Source organism: Giraffa tippelskirchi, chromosome 5 (genome assembly GCF_054371585.1).
Source record: "Giraffa tippelskirchi isolate mGirTip1 chromosome 5, T2T-mGirTip1v1.2.pri, whole genome shotgun sequence".
Classification (NCBI taxonomy): Eukaryota; Metazoa; Chordata; class Mammalia; order Artiodactyla; family Giraffidae; genus Giraffa; species Giraffa tippelskirchi.
This window is the reverse complement of record NC_137279.1, coordinates 103,784,756-103,803,568: the sequence shown is the minus strand read 5'-3', so window position 1 is coordinate 103,803,568 and position 18,813 is coordinate 103,784,756. Positions and strand designations below refer to the sequence as shown.

At 48.5% G+C, this 18,813-nt stretch overlaps 1 protein-coding gene across 4 annotated transcripts in view; it reads right to left on the bottom strand.

Moving 5' to 3' along the window:
• The window catches only part of TBX15 (T-box transcription factor 15), a 131,824-nt gene extending 115,377 nt beyond the window's left edge, over positions 1-16,447 (bottom strand). For 2 of the 4 annotated variants that reach the window (XM_081492931.1, XM_081492932.1), the window contains exon 1: positions 14,441-14,829. In XM_081492931.1, coding sequence (XP_081349057.1) covers positions 14,441-14,645 — 205 coding nt within the window. In that variant the 5' untranslated portion in view covers positions 14,646-14,829. Of the gene's footprint in view, positions 1-14,440; positions 14,830-15,800 lie in introns of those variants that run through there. The other 2 variants (XM_081492936.1, XM_081492934.1) reach the window with 2 other exon arrangements.
• Between the last annotated feature and the right edge of the window lie 2,366 nt (positions 16,448-18,813).

Genomic DNA, 18,813 nt, shown 5'->3' with positions numbered 1-18,813 from the left:
CTGCTTCTAGGATATGAAGGACCGCCTGCTTTCTATAGAATTTCATACTCATTCCCCAACAGAGGCCATCCAATACAATATAGGGTTGGTACTTGGCTGGCAAGATGATGGATTGAAAAAAAATCCTCAAAATTTAGGAAAGATGCTGGATGAAAACATCTCAAAAGTCTACCTATACCCATGCCCCCAAACTGCCCCTGCATTAAAGCCAGATCTGTCATTCTCAACACTCACCAGCAATGAGCCACACAGCTGTATGGACCTAACAATTTGGGCAGGAAAACAGACAGGCAAAGAAAAAGAATGTAGTCAAGCCCCAAGGAAAAAATGTTAACATCCGGAACCAATTCGCCCACGCAGGCTGAGGAACCGTTACACCCAGCTCTCCATAACAACCCCCAGCCCTCCCTATACACACACACACACACACTCACACACACACACACACACAGAGTCACTCTCTAGGCCATGGTTTACTATTTGCTCACCCCCACGGCAGTCAAACTGTCCTGTGTCCACAGAAAGTGCCTTCTGTCATACCTACCACCCAGTCAGAATATCACAGAGATGCCTTAAATCTCTGTAATGTCACAGTCTAATCTGGGTAATGCACGGTTGCAGCAGATGGGATCTAACGTTCCCAGGATTAATGCTGGCCATGCAACCAGCACTCCAAACACTGAAGGAACTGAAGGAACACTGAACTGACCAAGGCCTGGCTGATTTCAGATTCTGAAGCATCTACATTTCTAAATGGATGCATCTCATGGATGAAATCCAGCAAATCACCCAAGGCTGCAGCATTCATCTCATCCTCTGCCACACTCTATATTTCAAGAGTTTGGCTCCACATGGGTTCCTTGGGAAAGGAAATAGGCCCAGAGATCCATATGCTTTTGTTGCTGTGAGAGCATATCAAATCTCATCAATCACTGCCAGCCCAGAGCAAGGTGGGCAAAAGGAGAAAGTAAAGCTTTAAAATAGAGATTGACTTGACATCTTTCTCTTTTTAGCTTCTAAAAGCCATTTTTCTATCACTGTGCACAACAGACAGGAATATGATAGACCTTACCATTAAACAGCCAAGAAACGCATTAACACTAAAGTCCACACACTGAAACTGGGGGTAGGGTTGGGGGATTGTTTTTCCTCCAAATCCCTGTTGGAGGCATCAGACTTCCTAAGAGAGAACAGTTACTCTGAGTGAAGGAGGGGGTGAGAAATGATGGAAAGACAGTGAACAGGTCAACCAAAAACCCTTGAAACCCACTGCTAAGTTTCCTGAAACTCACTGCTTGGATCATACCTACTTATAGTGTGTCAGAAGAGTAAAGGAGTTCTGGGTTGTAAACGTTTATCGGGGTGAGAGACTTCTGCAAATAACTGATCCCATACGGAACCAGACTGCTCTAAATAGAGCTGTTACAAAATAAATGAATCAGAGCAGTCACTCAGAGGTTAAAGTTAAAGCCGTGACTCTGAGAGCAAGTATACTTGCTGTGGGTCCTCAAGGCAGTTTCCTAATCCTTGGGCATTAGGAAGAAGCCACTGTGGAAATCAGAATCTCCTCCTTTGTAAATTCAATCCATGGCAAAGGGATTTCAGCTGTGATTGCTGAGTTTGAAAAAAATCAACATCACTTAGAAATGCACGAATTGCTCGTCACTGCAACTGATACGTTTCTAAGCTGTTCCATTTTGAATCAATTACCAATAAGATTCCACCCATCCCGTTGTGAATGGAGAAGGGAATGGGTAAAACAGAGCAGTTGAAGTTTCCCCTGCATTTCACTGCAGGAGGGGATTTAGGATGAGAAGGTTTTAGATAGAATTCAACATATAGCCACTGCATTTCAAACAGTGAGATTTCTGTGCATTAAAGTCAAAGCAAGTCATGCTAAAAAGGCTGTATTTGCCCCATTCCAAAAATTATGGCTTATAAACTCAACCCTGAATTGCTGTCACAGAGGCTTCTACAGCAGGTATGAAGAAGGCATCTTAGGGTTTGTTGTTGGTTGTTCAGTCACTAAGTCATGTCCAACTCTTTGCGACCCGATGGACTGTAGCCCACCAGGCTCCTCTGTACATAGAATTTTCCAGGGAATAATGCTGGAGAGGGTTGCCGTTTCCTCCTCCAGGAGATCTTCCTGACCCATGGATGAAACAAGTCTCCTGCATCGCAGGTGGATTCTTTACCACTGACTTACCAGGGAAGCCCACCTTCGGGCTAGAGGGACTTAAAACAGGAAAGGAAAACAAAGAACCAGAAACTATAAATGAGGTCTCTCTCATTAACAATTTAACAATCAGTTTAGGGGAACAGCACAGATAGCAAGCATAAGTTTCCATCTACAAAAGTAGGAAGTTCTCTCTAAAGCACTGAAGAGTCATCCACAGTGGGGAGCAATACAGTCTAATGGTTAAGACATTGATTCTGGAGCCATGTGGAACTGGGTTTAAACTCTGGCCCAGCCAGCTAAAGTGAACTAGAGCTATGTGCCTGTGGGCAAGTTATTTGAGCCTCAATATCCTCATCTGCAGGCTTCTCAGGTGGAGCTAGAGATAAAGAACCCAACTGCCAGCGCAGGAGACATAAGAGACATGGGTTCAATCCCTGGGTCAGGAAGATCCCCTGGAGGAGGGATGGCAACCCACTCCAGTATTCCCGCGTGGAGAATCCCATGGACAGAGGAGCCTGGTGGCCCACAGTCCATAGGGTCGCACAGAGTCGGACACGACTGAATCAACTTAGCAGCATGCACGCATCTTCTTCTGTAAATGGGGAAACAATTACTTCCAGTGGAGGACTATTGAGTGTATACAGTGAGAGAAGGTGAGTAAAACCATCAGCATAGTGACTGGTACAGGGTCCACTCTCTAGCCATGAAAGCTCTTAATGGCTAGCACTGTGGGCATGCTGAGATAAGATGATGCTTATAAGATTGGAAGTATGGAAACATCTGATCAAATGTGGAGCAGAGTCTATTTTGAAGACCAAGACCTGCCTCCAGCCAGGGCAAAGCAGCTCCCTCCTCTGAATGGCCAGGCAGGACCTGAGTGCTGCTGGTGAAGGGCCCTAGCTCCTTGAAGGAGGGAGGCCTTGAGAGGGATCCTTTTTCTCTTTTCCTCTTTCCCTGGGAATGCACCTTCTCCCTCTGCGGTGGAGAATCAATATAAACAAAGCCTGAGGTGTAGCTATTTTTTTTTTTTAATAGTAAATGATCAAATCCAGCCTTTTGTTTTCTGGAAGGAAGAAAACTGTGCAAAAGTGTGCAGCCAGATATGAGTTCTCACAGAATGGCTGTGTCGTCTTCTGCTTCCCTGGAAAAAGACTTCCCAGTGTCTTCTTCCCCAACAGTCAACTTACTTATAGGTTTCCCTTTCGTTGAGTCCCTTTACTCTCCCTCTCTCTTTTTAATTTAACCAAGCAGTACCTAAAAATCCTTCACAGCAGCCTCAGCTCATTGGTTAAACTGGCCATTCTGCCCAGAAACCTGGGGTCCATCAGAAGACAGGCTTTACAAACAAAGCCTTATGAAGATGAACGTTATTTCCTATACGATAAAACCTGACCTTTGGGGGATTTCTGGGCTCCAAAAACTAACCAAAGAGAAACATACAGGAGTTATTCCACTTCCCTGGATCCAGAAAGACCCCTCTGTCTGCTGCCAGAATGGAGTTCCTGAAGAGCTGGTAAAGCTGAAGCTCTCCAGCCCCAGCCCCTGCCCAGACCCTCTTCCTAATGTTTGCCAGCTGGCTGATCCCCACCCTTGAAAGCCCTCTCTCCCTCCCTCCAGTGCTCACTCAGGTGCTGGCTTTCTGCCTCAGTGGAACCCTGAATAGCAATGGCTCTCAAAGTTCAGTTTGATTTAAGCTATGCACACTTTAAATCCTGTCCTCTGTCTCCAACCATAGGCTATATACACCAAGTGGGGATCCCACTTCAAGCCCCAAACATCCCATTTAAAGCAAAAGACTGGGGGAGAGGGGTACTGGCTATAATAATTTACAATCTGCAACAGTTTCTTATGTAAACTAGTCACTAAGGTAAGTAATCACTATCAATTCAATTGATAGGAATAATAGGCACCATGCTAAATTCTTTTTTCTTTAAATGTGCACTATCTCATTTAGTCCTCACAACCACCTTCTGATGAATACATTTCTTACTACCAATGCAGAAACTGGGGTTGATAGAGATTAAGAAATTTGCCCAAGGTCATGCAACTAGCAAGTGTTGGAACTAGGGCTCAGACACAAGCTGTTTAACCTCAGAAACCTGGGCTTTTAACCATTCTACAACCCACTCATTATAACAAATTGAAATGATAATAGAAGTAACTATCTCATTAGAATGTTTTGGAAAATCTACATACATATATAATTGTTGTATATAACTATTTGTAATATATATTGTTATATATCACATTACATTATTACACATAATATATAACAATATATATTTACACATATTACATTATATTGATAATATATAATTATATAACTTAGCACAGTGGCTGGCATATAGTGTTGAATAAATTGGTTATCATTGCTCTTATTGCATTATCATCATATTTTTATTATTTACTAAGTGTTTGCTCTGTGCCAGCCACCTGCACCAGGCTCTAGACATACAAAGCAAAGAAGACAATGTCCCTGCCCCACAGCAGTTTATAGGGCAACAGTGAGAGGGGATGACCAGTAAATCTAAAACTCCATAACAACAGAAATTCTGCACAGGGGCTGAAGCAGCAGAGAATAGGGCAGCAACTGAGGGTGGGGGGAGCTGTCACCGGGGTTTGAAGCCCAACGGTAGAAGTCTATAAGGAAATGAAGTCCCACAAGATAGAAATATGAGATACCCTCCTGGGTGTGTCCTGGGCCCAGTTTTTCTGTCTGACCCTGCCCTCAAGTTCAGCAGCTATGAATAGAGGTCTTGAATGCTAAGCTGTCTTCTGATCTATCTTGTTGACAAGCGTTTTGCCTGTTACTAAGTCATCCTTTTAGCATTCTCACATCTCTGCCAGATCAAGATCTCGGCTTAGCAGACTGGACATGGAAAATAGTTATTAGTGCTCTCTATCAGGCTCAAATAGAAATGAGGGGCAACTGATTCTTGGGGGGTGGAGCCAGGTGGGGAGGGTGGTCCACCAATTCAGTTTACCAGTGCTTAAGTTGCTTTTCTCAGTCTTCATTTTTTCAAATCCATAGAATTTTTCCAGCTATTTCTGAGGATGGCAGAAAAAATGTTCGAAGCAAAAAATAACTTGTATTTCCTTTAAATTCAGTAATGCCACAGAACCTTTTTGGCAGGAGAGTCCTGAGCGTTCACACAAGCAACAATAGGTTACATCAAACACAAAGACTAGAAATCACTGATCCGGGACTTCTGAACATGTGATATTAATCTAAAAACTTTTCAAGAGCTTTATGGAGGCTCTTAATTCTAGCTATAAAAATCTTTTTTTTTTTTTGGTCTTATGTTGCTATTACTGTTACTTTCTACAACTGCAGTAAAACTTCCCTCATTCCAACAAAGTAAAGGATGAGTCAAATGATAGCTAAGTTGTATTAGGAGGAAAAAAGAAAAAAAAATTTTTAAGTTAACAGGATTACAGAATCTTATACCTAAAGGGGCCTCAGGTGTTATTCAAGCCTCTCTCGTATTTCATGAACCAGGAACCAAGGCCTCATCAGTGGCTACGAAACAACTTTAAAACTTTTTTTTCACCATTTATATGTCTGCCTTTAAAACCAATATTCTTGGTTCCAACATTAATAACAAAGCTTGAACTAGAATCCAGTCTAATTGAAGTTAGTGTAGCCCACTTCCTATCTTAATACATGGATATAATCTAGAATACAAGGGCCTGTGTCGAATGTAGTGTAGAAAAGACTCATAGATAGCCATGTAAGCAATTAAGGTTTCTGAAATGTTTCACAACTCAGTATTCCTCTGCAAGCTTGCGTATATAATTAGTTTTCTAACTAAGCCCTTTCTTTTCATATACAGTGCATAGATATATAGAGATATATACACGGAGCCCTTTGCCAGTTTTGCTGCAAACAAAGAAATCAAAGTATTAGGCGTCTGAATTAAGGAAGATTTGTCATGTCCAGGGAGAGCACGGCTGCATTCACAACCACTTACCGGCCCAAATGCTTGCCCCTCCCCACTGTGAAAAACGAGTATTTTTCAGTAGCAAGAATGGGAGGCCTGAAACAGCCAAGTCACCTACCCACCAGGTTACAATTCTGGGCCCTGGGGCCTGGTGTGATTGACGCTTGGGAACCAGGATGCCTCGAGGCGGGACTTCCTCGCAGCGAACGCTCAGCTCTTGAAGGGAAGCCATCTGGCTGGCTTCTTGCAGAATACAGTCATTTCTCAATCTACTTAGTAAAGCTGAGTGATTTCTTTGCTTTTCTGAGAAACGCATTACTTCATTGTTTCAAATCTCCAAGAACAGCATGAAGAACAATTGCCTGCTGTCCCTTTGTATCGGTGGGCAATGCCGGCTTCCTGCGAGGAGGTATCTCTGCGGTTATGAGTCCCACGCATCCGGGAATTATCTGCGTTTCGAACCGACAAAATGACTTTCCTTTTTAACGGGCTGGCTATGATAGTGACTGACCCTAGAAATCACCCATTTGGAAATGGTTAGGGATTTTAAAACTCTACAAGCCTAGGGCTTCTTGGTTTCTAATTGCTGATGTTTGAAGTGCGTTTGATTCCTCGAAAATGTGTTTAACCTGATGAAAGCAAAAGCTCAAACTCCCCCAGGGCGCGAGGTGTAAGATCCTTGGATCCAGTTTGATTTGAAGTTGGGTTGGGGTTCCCCCCGCCCACCGCCTCCGATTTTTCTTTGGGAGGGGGGGCGGGAATCTTTCACCAAAGCCCTCCTGATTACCCTCAATGTCCCCGCATTTCTCCAGTATGTAAGTAGAGCTGAGAAATGCACCCACCATCCCTCAGTTTGCCGGCCCTGCCTCGAGAGCCGGAGCAGGGAACCCCGGGCCGAGCGCGCGGAGGCCCGGCCGCCGCTCCCTCGCCGAGGCCGCCGAGACCCGGGCAAGGAGCGAGGGGCGGAGGGCCGGCAGCCGCGACTGCGGCCCAATTCGCCGACTCGTGACGTTCACCCGAGGGGCCCTGGTTTCCCGGGGATGGTTTCACGGAAAGAGATGCATTCCCAATGCCTTCCTCAAAGAAACGTCTTCAGATTTTTTTTTTTTTTTTTGAGTGGGTATAAATGAGCGACCGAGGTGTGTGTAGGAGGTTGGAGGAAGGGAAAAGGCTGTCGGGGTGCGGGGAAGTGAGGGGAAAGGGGAGAGTCAAGGGGAGCTAACTGCTTTCCGAGCCACGGTCTGGGGATTTTGACATTACGCCCTGGGCTGTGAGACAGCAAAAGAAAGGCAGGGGGTGTTCGGGGTCAGAATTTTGGTTCACCCGGTTGAGAACTAGGCACTGAATTCCAAGGATCCAGCTAGGTGTATAATGATGATCTCGTAAAGGGAACTCGACTGTTATCTGTAGCGTTTTGGTTTTTAAAAGAAGGCTATATTAGGAGATTACTCCTGCAATCCACAATTAGGGGGTTGATGTTTTGTTGTTGCAATCCTCTAAAGTGTGTGACAATTGGGAAACAGCTCAGCAAATATACTGCAGATAATATAAGGACAAATAAGGACAAGATTTGAATACATTTCCTATATTCTTAAATTATTTCCCCCAAATCACAGTGTTTCCTTCATGATTTCTATTAACCATGGTTATTATCCAGACTTCTCTTAGTGGTTCCCTTAACTCTCCTCTTGGGAGAAGGTGAAATTACTCTTCAGAATACAAGGCAGCCTCTGTCCATCCAAAAGGAAGATGGCATTATTCACAAAACAAAGAAAATTTTAGACATGTAGAAAAATTTCCGCTCTCCTTGTTCTTTTCAATTACACCTGCACATTCTCTTTTTCTGGTGTTTTCTTTTAGGCTTTAGTCAAAATCAATTAATTTGAGAGTTAAATAGAAATGCCAATAAATAAGTTTCAGGTCCGGGATACTCCTGAATTGTCAAAGGATATCTAGACATGACAAAACCTCCAGCCGCCTAGATTTTAGATATTCCCAGTTTGTTAAACTGGCTCCAAACAGAAAAAAAACAAAAAAAGCAGTTTCTTTTCTCTGAAATTTTATCTATGACCTATCTGGAATTTGATGTTCACACATAAATTTGTATATAAACACATGCAAATTTTACAGAATAAAAAGTAGGATTTCAGGGCCTATTTTCACTTCTAGCATCAAAAACTCATCATCAGTTTGTAGTCAGCAAAAATGTCCTTCCCTGCCTCAAAGTGAAGCCATTAATGGCAGGGAATAAATGTTGATTTGTTGTCACCAGTTGCAATTCCCCACCTCTTTCCATTTCACCTCCGGTCCTCCCTACTGAGTCTCATTTTCCACCCTGACACTTAGAACAGGGGCCTCACTTAAATTAACTAATGATTATCCATGCCTGGAGAAGTGTAAACAGACCTTAATTTCTAAATTTGCTAATTGCTCTAACCAGTGCAGACCCCTGAGTATCTCAGTCATGCACACATAAAATTCAAAGCTCACTAGAAACCAGAAAAGGCAAAGCAAAAATAAATCACCTGGATGAGAGGAAGAAGGGGTAAAGATTCCATGTTCCATCAGCTCCCTACTTTTCTCTGTGGAAAAATATCCCCAAAAGTTAAAACTTAAAAAGCCACTCAAATATTCTCCCCTTGCTTAACTACTTTGTCTTTAGGGAGTAAGACAGCAATAACCAGTTACACCCTTGAACAATCATTGGACGGATTTCTGCATTTCCAGAAAGGAAAGTGAAATGCCAATCTGTTCTTTATCCCTGTGGAATCTGCACAGTTCAGCCTGGCTTAAAAAAAAAAAAATCTACCATCACCTAGAGAAGAAACTTCCAGATTTAAGAAGTAATCATTTTTCTCCTGGGGTATGAGAAATAAACTTCTGTTAGAGTCCATAACCAGGATCTCAAAAAAATTGCTCTCATCTTATTAATATTATAATTTTGGCAATACAGAAAAGGATTGTGACAGACCTGGAATATTTCACTCTTTAATGCTAGCAATGCCCTTAGAGAGGCTTAGATGAACAAAATGTTTCGGTCTTCTGAGCCAAAAGGTATTTGTCCCTCCCTCTTTGTGGCCCAAAATGAAGGATTCATGATGAGGGACTTGCTTCATTAAACTTGTCCACACAAAGGAAATTATACAAATAAATCGGGGTACACAAACCACCAATACCCAATCATTTCAGTTTTGGCTCCCAGGTTAAGCATTTCATACCATTTTTCGCTTGCTCCTCAAGTGCCGGGTATATTAATTAAATATGCTAAGCTAATTTTCTTTAATAATTAAAAGATGTTCAAGACACCATTTGCAGTAATGAGGGAGCACACAGGAAAACGGCAGCCGATATGCAGATATGTATCAATATAATTTAGATCCAAATTCCACTGTAAGAAATGTAATTCCCCTTTCCCCCCGCATGAACGTCACCTTGTGAACTTTCCTTTCTGGTAGTTTGTGCCTATAAAATCAGGAAACCCAAAGGCGCTAGTTCTAAATCCAAATAAAGTGTTCTATAAGAAAGAGCGTTGGGTGGGGCGTGGAAGACGCGAATTCAGAATCGCTGCGCACCTAGGCTGTAAGCTGATCTGTCCAGGAAAGCCTTAACCGCCCATTAGGCTTGTGCTCTTCGGGCCGGTCTCCGAGAGGGAGAGGAAGCCAGCCGGGCAAGGGGCTGCCCAGCACTGAGTAGCCATGAAGCCAGAACAGCGCCCCGCCCCACCCCACCTCCCGCGCGCGCGCGCGCGCGCCTTCTACACGCTTTACACCCGTTTCTGAAAACCCCCTCCCCCGCAAGTGGAGGTGGCAGGGTACAAGGGGGCGACCTGCGGAGGTGCAAACCATAGCCCAATCCACTTTCCTTCCACCACAGTCCAAACTCTGAGCATCAGGATTTCCTCCATTCCCTGTCTTCTCCCACTGCCCTCGAGCACTTTGCTCGATTCATGGGATAAAGCGCGTTAGAATAATCTTTCGAGTGCCTTCCGTCTTGCCATCACGCCAGGACTGAAGTTTTACGCAGAACGTCTCCATTCCCCTCCCCCCGCGCTCTGGGGACACTGCGGTGCGCTCTCCCAGACCCGTGCAAAAAAAGGTGTTTGGCAGTCAGGCCCCAGCAAACCACCATCCTAACCCGGCCTACAACGAATTCAGACCCTGCCTACCCCTTCACTCCCTTTCGGATTCGTGACACAAGGTCATTTACCAAAGAGGGAGCCACAGTAGAAGACGGTTTTGACCTGACACCCAGGTCACGTTCAGGAGGCCCCACACTTGGCTTGTTTGCAGGGCGCAGAGCCGGCACCTCTAGGCCTGCACGGGCGTCGGGACGCACGCACCACCAAGGAACCCGAGTTCTACGGAAGAAAGACCTTTAAGCGTCTTGCGCCGCGGGCCTCCTACTCTTACACTGCGGTCCAAGCTGCGGCCTGCGCCCTGGCTGGTGCTTGCCTTGCACAAGTATATTCTCCCCCACAGTCTCAAACGCATCGCTTTTCCTCGTTACTTAATCATCAGTGAAGAATCATTTCCTCCGTTTTGACCCCCGTGTTTCCATATTGCGGAGAGGGGGAGTCGGTTAGAGATGTGAGGACAGGATTAAAATCTTGGCGTTCTACTCTGAGCGAAGAAACCATAAACTGGTAGATTAATTCCCGTGACAAGTTGATTTCGATAATTCGAAGGAAGCAAGGGCCCTGGGAACTGCGAGGGCATTTTCTTGTCTTATTCTGCTAGAGGTTGAGCAGCCGGCCGCCTGGGAGAACGCGAGCGCCTGACGTGAGTGCACGTGTGCGTGCATATCTCCCCGGCATTATTGGGTGTGCCTGCTTTGTGTGCCCACCCGCGTGCGTCGCCACCTCCTTAGGCCGCTGCCGAACGCCTTGGCTGCAGAGGCTCAGGCCTGCGGGCTTCGGAGGGGGAAATCCCTTCGCAGAAGGTTTAAATTATTTTTCTCCGCGGGGGATCGGGCTTCGGTCTCACTGGGCTGTGGATTTGGGCGGGAAAGGCCCAAACCGGAGCTGGGGAAGCCGGGTGGAGCCGAGGCTGCGTCCGAACGCAGATGGCGCCGCCGCGTGCCTGAAATATACTTCCAAGGCCGCAGCCGCCGGAGCAGCTGTTCCCGGCGATCCTAGCTCGAAAGTTGCCTCCGTTGCTTCTGTGTGAGAGGCGGGGGGCTAGCCAACCCGAGAGCCAGGCTTTTCGGAGACGGGTTTTGAAACCCTCCCCAGCCCGCAGAGGCTGAGTTTCCTGGCGGCTTCTCCGAAAGACTAGAGCGCTGGCCTGGGTGTGAAAATGAGGGTACCTCGCAGGCCCTCCTCCAGGGCCCTGAGGGCCTCAGGGTTTGGGGGAGGAGGGGAACCACCAAGCTTGGTGGAAAATTTTGAAATACATACTGTGTGTCCTCTGATGTGTGAAGACCTACAGCGAGCAGGCCGGGCCGGTCCCCCGCTGCTGCAGGTTGGCGCCCCAGGCTGCGGGCGCGCTCGGCGCCAACTAAAGCCAGCTCTGTCCGGACGCCGAAAGAAAAACGGGCTGTGAAAAAGCAAAAGCCACGTCTTTGAGAAAAAAATAAATAAAAGCTGAGCATTAAAATCGGACCCGTAAGTTACCTGTGGATCCCAGGATTTTGAGGAAGGGCTGAAAATGATGGTACGGGTCAGAGAAGGGGTATGGTGAGAATGATAAATACAGCTGATCTAAGGCGGGTGGCCAGTGTACGTGTGCATGTTTGTTTAATCCCCCGGGCCCTTGGCAATATTCTTGTCGTGGTGGGATTTTTTCCTGTTCCTGATTTCTAATCGGCCTAGGGCAGCTGAGCCCCACAGCGAGTTCAGCCCCTCTTGTGCTAATTGGGAGAAGAAAGTTTAAAGACAATGGCAAGGCCCAGCCAGGCAGAGACACGGCCCTGGGCATGATGGGAGTCCCTGCATCCCCTTTCCTGCCTCCACCATACACACATCTTTACATGTGGCCCTGCCTTTGTATTGTTATGGGTCTATATTAGAGACAAAAAGAAAGGTCTAAAAGGAACCCCAAGCCCTCCAGTGTTACCCTCCAGGCTCAAAGCCCAAAGCTCTGACTGACTCCTCCACTCCCCTGACGGCAAAGCCTCCACATCAGAGTGCACTTTGAATGAAAGATCTTTTTTCATCCTACATCCTGTTTGTCCTGGTCCTAAGAGTCTTGGCCACTGCAGGGACCTTGGAGATTCCCCTGGTCCACCAGCAAACGAGGCTCAGCAGGATGCAGCACGGCTCTGAAGAAGGCCCCTCCAGTGCTCTTGGCTTCCAGCTATTTCCTCCTCCTGGACCTTTGCCCCACAAACATATTTCGTTTTCTCTAACCCAAAGGCCCTTTTTCATAAAAAAAAAAAAAAAGTGATAAAGGTAATGGGAACTCATCACCTCAATTCTCTGTCAGGTAAAGTTCTCTATTAGGTCCTCAACCACTACCCCCATCCTGGGGGATCGAGGAAACAGCATTCTGGACACCAGGTCCTCCTGTTCACATCCCTGAACTGGTCTCTCCTTGTTTCAAATCCTCATTTTTCTCTCATTATTTTCTGAGAAGAACTTCAGAAAGAAAACTGCCAGCTGAGTGCCCTGTTATGATCCGAGTGTTGATCCTTTTGGACATCCAACCCTACACCAGCTCCCTATAACGGGTACCCCTTCTCTCAGAGAAAAGTACCCGAGGACAGGACAGAGTGTCTGCATACTCAGTTAAGTAACTTCTCCCTTTTCCACCATCGCAAAAATAAAATAAACTAACCTCCCCAATTATGAGCTGTCCTAAGACCTGAAAGAACTTCCACTAAACCGTATGAAGGCCTAAAGGAGATTTTGACAACAAATAAATGCGGTGAGGAAATAGGGTCTGTCCAGAGATGGGAAACACACATTAGCCACGCGTTCCTTTCTGGATTGCCCACACAGGGGTCCGCGTGGACAGGCACCCGCATCCAAATACAGGGAAAGGCTTGAGAGGACGAAATAAATCTCCTTTTAATTTTCTTTTCATCGACTAATAAAAATAATTCCCCAGCACTAAACCCAAATACCGTAACCGGCCGCAAGAACACGGAGAATTCATAAAACTCTGTCTCTGCAGGTCACCCGCTAATCGCGTTATTATTAGCCTCGGGAGCATGGAAATTGAACTGTCACTGCCGAAAGAGAAAATGTAAGCGACAGCTGTCTCTCCTTGGATCGGCCAGTTTTCCAGCCCCCAAGCTCCTTCCTGGGCCTCAAGCTGGGTCCCCAAGCTCGTGGGCCTGCGGCCGCCCCCCATCTCTTTACGGTCCGCCGCCCTCTTCCGACTCGCCAGCGCTCCGACCCGAATCTACTCCCCAGCCCTAGCTGGTCAGCAGGAGCACCTCCAGAAAAGTTTTACAAATCCTGGCTGGAAAGTTTCTGAAGCGCTAAACCAAGCTGTGAGCGTAGCGTGAGTGTGTGTGTGTGTGTGCGCGCGCGCGCGCAAAATTCTTCTGACAACAGCTGTTCCCCCGGACTGTTTTGCACAGTTGAAATCTTGGCACTTAATACAAAACGTTAAGTTGTTCCCCGCCCCTTCTAAGATTCTGTTAAAATACTGACCTCGACATACGCCCGGTGTTTTACATTTTATGTGCATATAACTGTGCATAGAATGCGTACAAATCCAACACTTGACTGCACCGCTCCCCACAAATACGCAAAGACGTCGGCCCTGAAGAGTGGCCCAGGGCACAGCGTCAGGGGGCTAACACCCATTCCTCTTTCCACAAATGCGGATGAAGTAGAAATATAATTGTGCTCCCTCGTCGCGGGGAGTAGGAGAAACACAACTTGAGTCCCAGAAAAGTTGGTGGGGAAGGGAAAGGACCGAGGTTGAAGCCTAAATGGGACAAACGGCAATTTCCACAGGGGTGTTGAACGGAGAACTCCGTGCAAGTCCTCGGAGCTCTCAGAAGCGAGTCCCAGCTCCTCTCCGCTCGGGCCGTTGCCTTCGATCCTCGCCCCTCTTAACCCCAGGGGCCTGCAGCCCTCTCAGCGGCGGGCATGGTGAACACTGAATTCTGCTCCCAAAAAGAGAAAGGGATGCAAGTAGGCCTTCTGGCTTGAAGTTGGCGACGAAACTGCAAGGCTCAGGCCAGTTCCCCCAAATTAGTTGCAGCGAATTTGGGGAAACCTCAAGGCATTTGCGCAAAGAAAAAGAAACCGGCGTTGGAGTAAGACGGCGTCACGGTCAGGGCCTTCCTACTCGCCACTCTCCCCGCCGGCTGGCCGCCCCGCGTCCCCTCTCCGCCCGCCTCCCGCGTTCCGGCTCCACGCACTCACCAGGGTGAGGCTCCAGGCCGTGCGCGCCCCCGTCCTCCGCGTCTCCGAGTGGGCCCGCGGGGCTCAGCGCCTCCATGGACAGGTCCAGCCCCTTCTCCTCCCAGTCTCGCAGCTTCCGCTTTTTATTTGTGCCGATCAAGGCTTCAACGGAGAAGGCATGTGCTCGCGAGCTCAGGGCGACTGCAGATCTTCTCCTTTCACTCATCTTAGCCGCCCGCACCCCGGCTCCCGCTCGCCCCCACTACAGAGGGAGCAGCCCGAGCCCTCACGCTCCGAGCGCCCACCGGGCCGGGCCCGGGAGAGGCGGCGGCGAGGCGGCCAAGACTGAAGCAGCGGCTCCGCTGGTCCTCGGCACCCTCCCCCTGCGCCCTGCACTGCCGGCTCGGACCGACGTCCTTGGCTGCCCCAGCCGCTAGGAACGTGCGCCCGGAGCGCCACCCGCTCGCTGCATGAGCGCCCGAGTCCTGCTTCCCACCCACCCGGGCAGGCGCTCACAGGCGGTGTAGACTGGACTTCATCATTTTTTTATTCTCTCCCTCCTCCCTCTCCCTTTCTCTCCTCCCTCTCCCTCTTCCTCTCTTGGTCTTCCCGTCCTTGCTCTGATCCAAACTTCTGGGAAACTTTTTTTCTAAATTCCTCCCTTCCTGAGGAGCTGGGGGCAGGCGGTGCGCTCCTGTCCGAGGGGCGAGGGAGAGGGAGGGGGGAGGAAGAGAAAGACTGAGGGGGAAAAAAAGCCAGCCCCCGACCAATGGCGAAGAGGGAACTGGAGAAACCCTGAGAACGCGGGCCAATGAAAAGGGGGGAGAGACTGAGGCTAGCGCCAAGGCTCCGCGCTGGCTGTCCCCGGGATGCTCCTGGGCCGACTTTAACTCCTGGCTTCCCGGTCCCCCACGATTCCTCGTGGTGGGGGGTGGGGGGAGGTGAAAGTCGAGGTCAGATCTGTGCCGTTACAAACTCCTGCAAGTCCCAAATTCATACCCTTTCCTCTCAAATCTGCTAGGTCTCAGTCGCTGCAAGCGTAGGGTCATTTTAAATGCGGAGCTGGAATTGGGGGCCTCTGACAAAACGTCAACCTGTCCAAATACACCAGAAAACGATTCCAATAATCTCGCGCTTGCCCCCCAGATGCTTTCAGATCTCCTAGTTCCGTCGCTACATAGGTTCCTGTTTTCCTGTTGAAAGATTTCTAAGCAACTCTGATTAAGGCAAAACGAAAGAAACAAACAAGAAAGTCTCGTTACTACCCAAGGTCTTGTAATTGGAAACATAAAGATCGCTGCCTCCTTCCAGCTCTACCTGGTAGAGAAGGTGACGTAGGCGCCCTCAAAGCGAGAGGCCGGCGCAGGGGCACCCGGCTTACCAAGCGCTCGGCAGGCGGATCCTGACTGTGCCCCCGCACGCAGCAAATGCTGTCCTTCCGTTCGGCGTGGATGCTAAACCGAGCTTCGCCTGCTCGGGGCGCTGGCTCTGGAGAATCCGCCGAGAGGGGCTGGGCGAGGGCAGACGGGAACTTTGACAGCGGAGACGGAGCTTTTTCAAAATTCCCTTCAAATCCGATCACCTCGGGAGCCTGGCTCTCCCCGCCCCACCGATCCTCCCTCCATCATAAAAAAAAAAAAAAAAATCTTTCAGGACAGCATGGTTGTCAGGGATTTCTAAGGGACTTAAATCGAAGGCTTTGTGCCATCCTGATTTCCCACACTCCCTCCAGGTTACGCTACTGGTCTTGGGCCGCTGGAGACCCCGAGCGCACGCAAACCAGCGCAGAGCAAGTTAAGAGGGGCCAAGAAGTTTATCCTGCCAAGCTGGGAAAAGGTCTCGGATTTCTCAGAGGATGGCCCAAGCCACAGTCCGATCGTCCCAGCGCCCTGGTCCAGAGCTTCTATCCCAGCGCAAGAAAGAGGCAGGAAAGAGCCAGCTCCCAGATGCGAAGGGCAGACCGAGAGGCCCCAGCAGAAAAGTCATGCCGACACCCAGGCTCTGAGCAGGGTCTGAACCCGAAAGCCTAGGGCAGAGGAGCCCACGGTGTTCCACAGCAGCGCCCCCCACCCTCCCCAAGAAGGAGCGCTCATCGGTCCTTCCACCTTTGGGGAGAGAAGGGAGGGCCTGATGGACCTCTGAAACGCCACATTCCCCTCCTGACACGGAAGAGCCAGGAAATCTAGTTCTTGATATTACAGTTGGATGTGCTCTGGTTCTAGAGGCAACCATGTATGTCCTGAATGTACCTTGGACCTATCTGAGAGGAGAGAGAAAAAGGCCAGCTTTGGAGCCCCCTCCAATGGGCCTCCAGCATGGAGAAGATGAAGCTATCCCATTCAGCCAATGCAGAAAAGAATGGAAAAGCCAGCGGATAAGGATGATTTAGCTAGGCTTGGCCTCCTCGGCATTCCAAGACCCTGCGCCTCAGGCTTGGGGGTCCCTGAGCAGCACTTCAAACCCTGGGATCCAGCACTCAGCCCTTCAGCCTCTCCCACCTCACTGCTGGTCAAAAACCAGGGTGACCAGCTGCAGGGTCTCCTACCACAGTTCATCACTCAGGGCTGCTTTTAGGTGACCTTGCCAAAAGAGACCACTGCCTGGGCTTCCACCACTTCCAGGGGCTGGAGAGAAGGTAGGCCAGGAACCCGCAGTTACCCCCTCCCCGCCCCCGCCCCCGCCCATAGCTCAGATCTCTGTGTTGGCTCCCAATTCTGATGTCACCACCCTTGGCCAGCACCTGCCAGGATCAGGCCCGATGGAGTAGCAATGGGGCAGGCCTCTATTCCTTCCCAGCATTTTCCTCCTCCCCTGCCCCCTGTATGTTCCATCTCCCTCTGGTAGCCTCTTGCCTGCCTTTCTCTCACAGACCTGGTTTGGTTTGAGAAACCCAATGTGAACAGCAGACAGAGAGGCCCCAGCAGGTCTTTCGGGTTCAGACCCTGCTCAGAGTCTGGGTGTTGCACCATAGGCCACACACCCACTCCAAGGTCATGAAAGTTTTTCAAAAAGAGGACATTTTCATTATCCACCACCTAGATGCAGATCTAGAAGGCCTGAACGATGTAAATGTCCATACACACATGTCCAAGAGTCGTACATAGAAAAATGAGCTGTGCCTTCAACATCCTGCGTTTGCACCCCACCCCAGAGCATATAATCTGCACAAAGTTTTCAAAGGAGTTCCTATACCCTTCCTTCAGGTTGCACATACATTGCCTCACCCCCATCCCCCATACACATGTATCCCAGAATTGTGGGTTAGGCCATTAAAACAAATTGGATGGTAACAAAGCCACACTCATTTAGAACAGTCATGAAAATAGGACTTTTCCTCTAGGTGAGAGGGAGGGGCAGGGAAATTTTCTTTCTGTGAATACAGGGATCAATTTTAAGTTTTTCCCAGGGGCATGCACTTGGTGTGTGACCTTGTGCTGACAGCGGAAAAGGTCTGGAGAAAGATTCAGCAGGATGGCTAAATGTCTGTGACTTACGTGCATAATTTTATGCAACTATAGACAAGAAGAAAAACAGAGTTGGGGGTATTAAATGTAATTATCTAGGAATATGGTCTGCATTTTCCTTCTACTCACTATATCAAGGGGCTTTCAAAATTCCCTCTTGTTACCTCAGTTTCTCTTTCCTTTAACCTTTAGGAATGAGAGTGGGGTCTCCAATATTTGACTCTAATTCCTGAGGCACTCCCCAGGTTTCCCCAACATAGGCTCCACCCTTGGGCCCTATTTCACCCTTGGGTGAAATCTACAGGTGGCAAGTCCAGTTCAGGTCTATTTCAGGCCTAAAGATGATTGACAAGGACCGAGCTAGAAGCCCTACTCTACCCACTGCAGTGTCCCCAAAAGGATGAGAAAGTTGTTGAGCACCTGAGATGTCACAGGGGTGGGGGAGGGGGAAGAGGCACTCACTGACCCCCATAGCATAAGGAAAGTAGATGTTCAGGCCTAGCCTTGACAGGAGGAAAGCCAAGCCACAAGAAGGGCAGCTTTGTGCCTGCTCACCTAAAACTGACTGCGTCCAGATAACTTGATTTTTCAAAGGAACATCAGAGTTCTGCAAGATAGGAACAAAAATACAAGAAATGGAACCCTGAATCCTCCACATGCCTTGTCCTTTCCTTCTGTTTCTCCACACTAAATTCCTCTAAATACCACCACCACTGCTGCTGCTGCTGCTAAGTCGCTTTAGTCGTGTCCGACTCTGTGCGACCCCATAGACGGCAGCCCACCAGGCTCTGCCGTCCCTGGGATTCTCCAGGCAAGAACATTGGAGTGGGTTGCCATTTCCTTCTCCAATGCAGGAAAGTGAAAAGTGAAAGTGAAGTCACTTAGCCGTATCCGACTCTTCGCGACCCCATGGACTGCAGCCTACCAGGC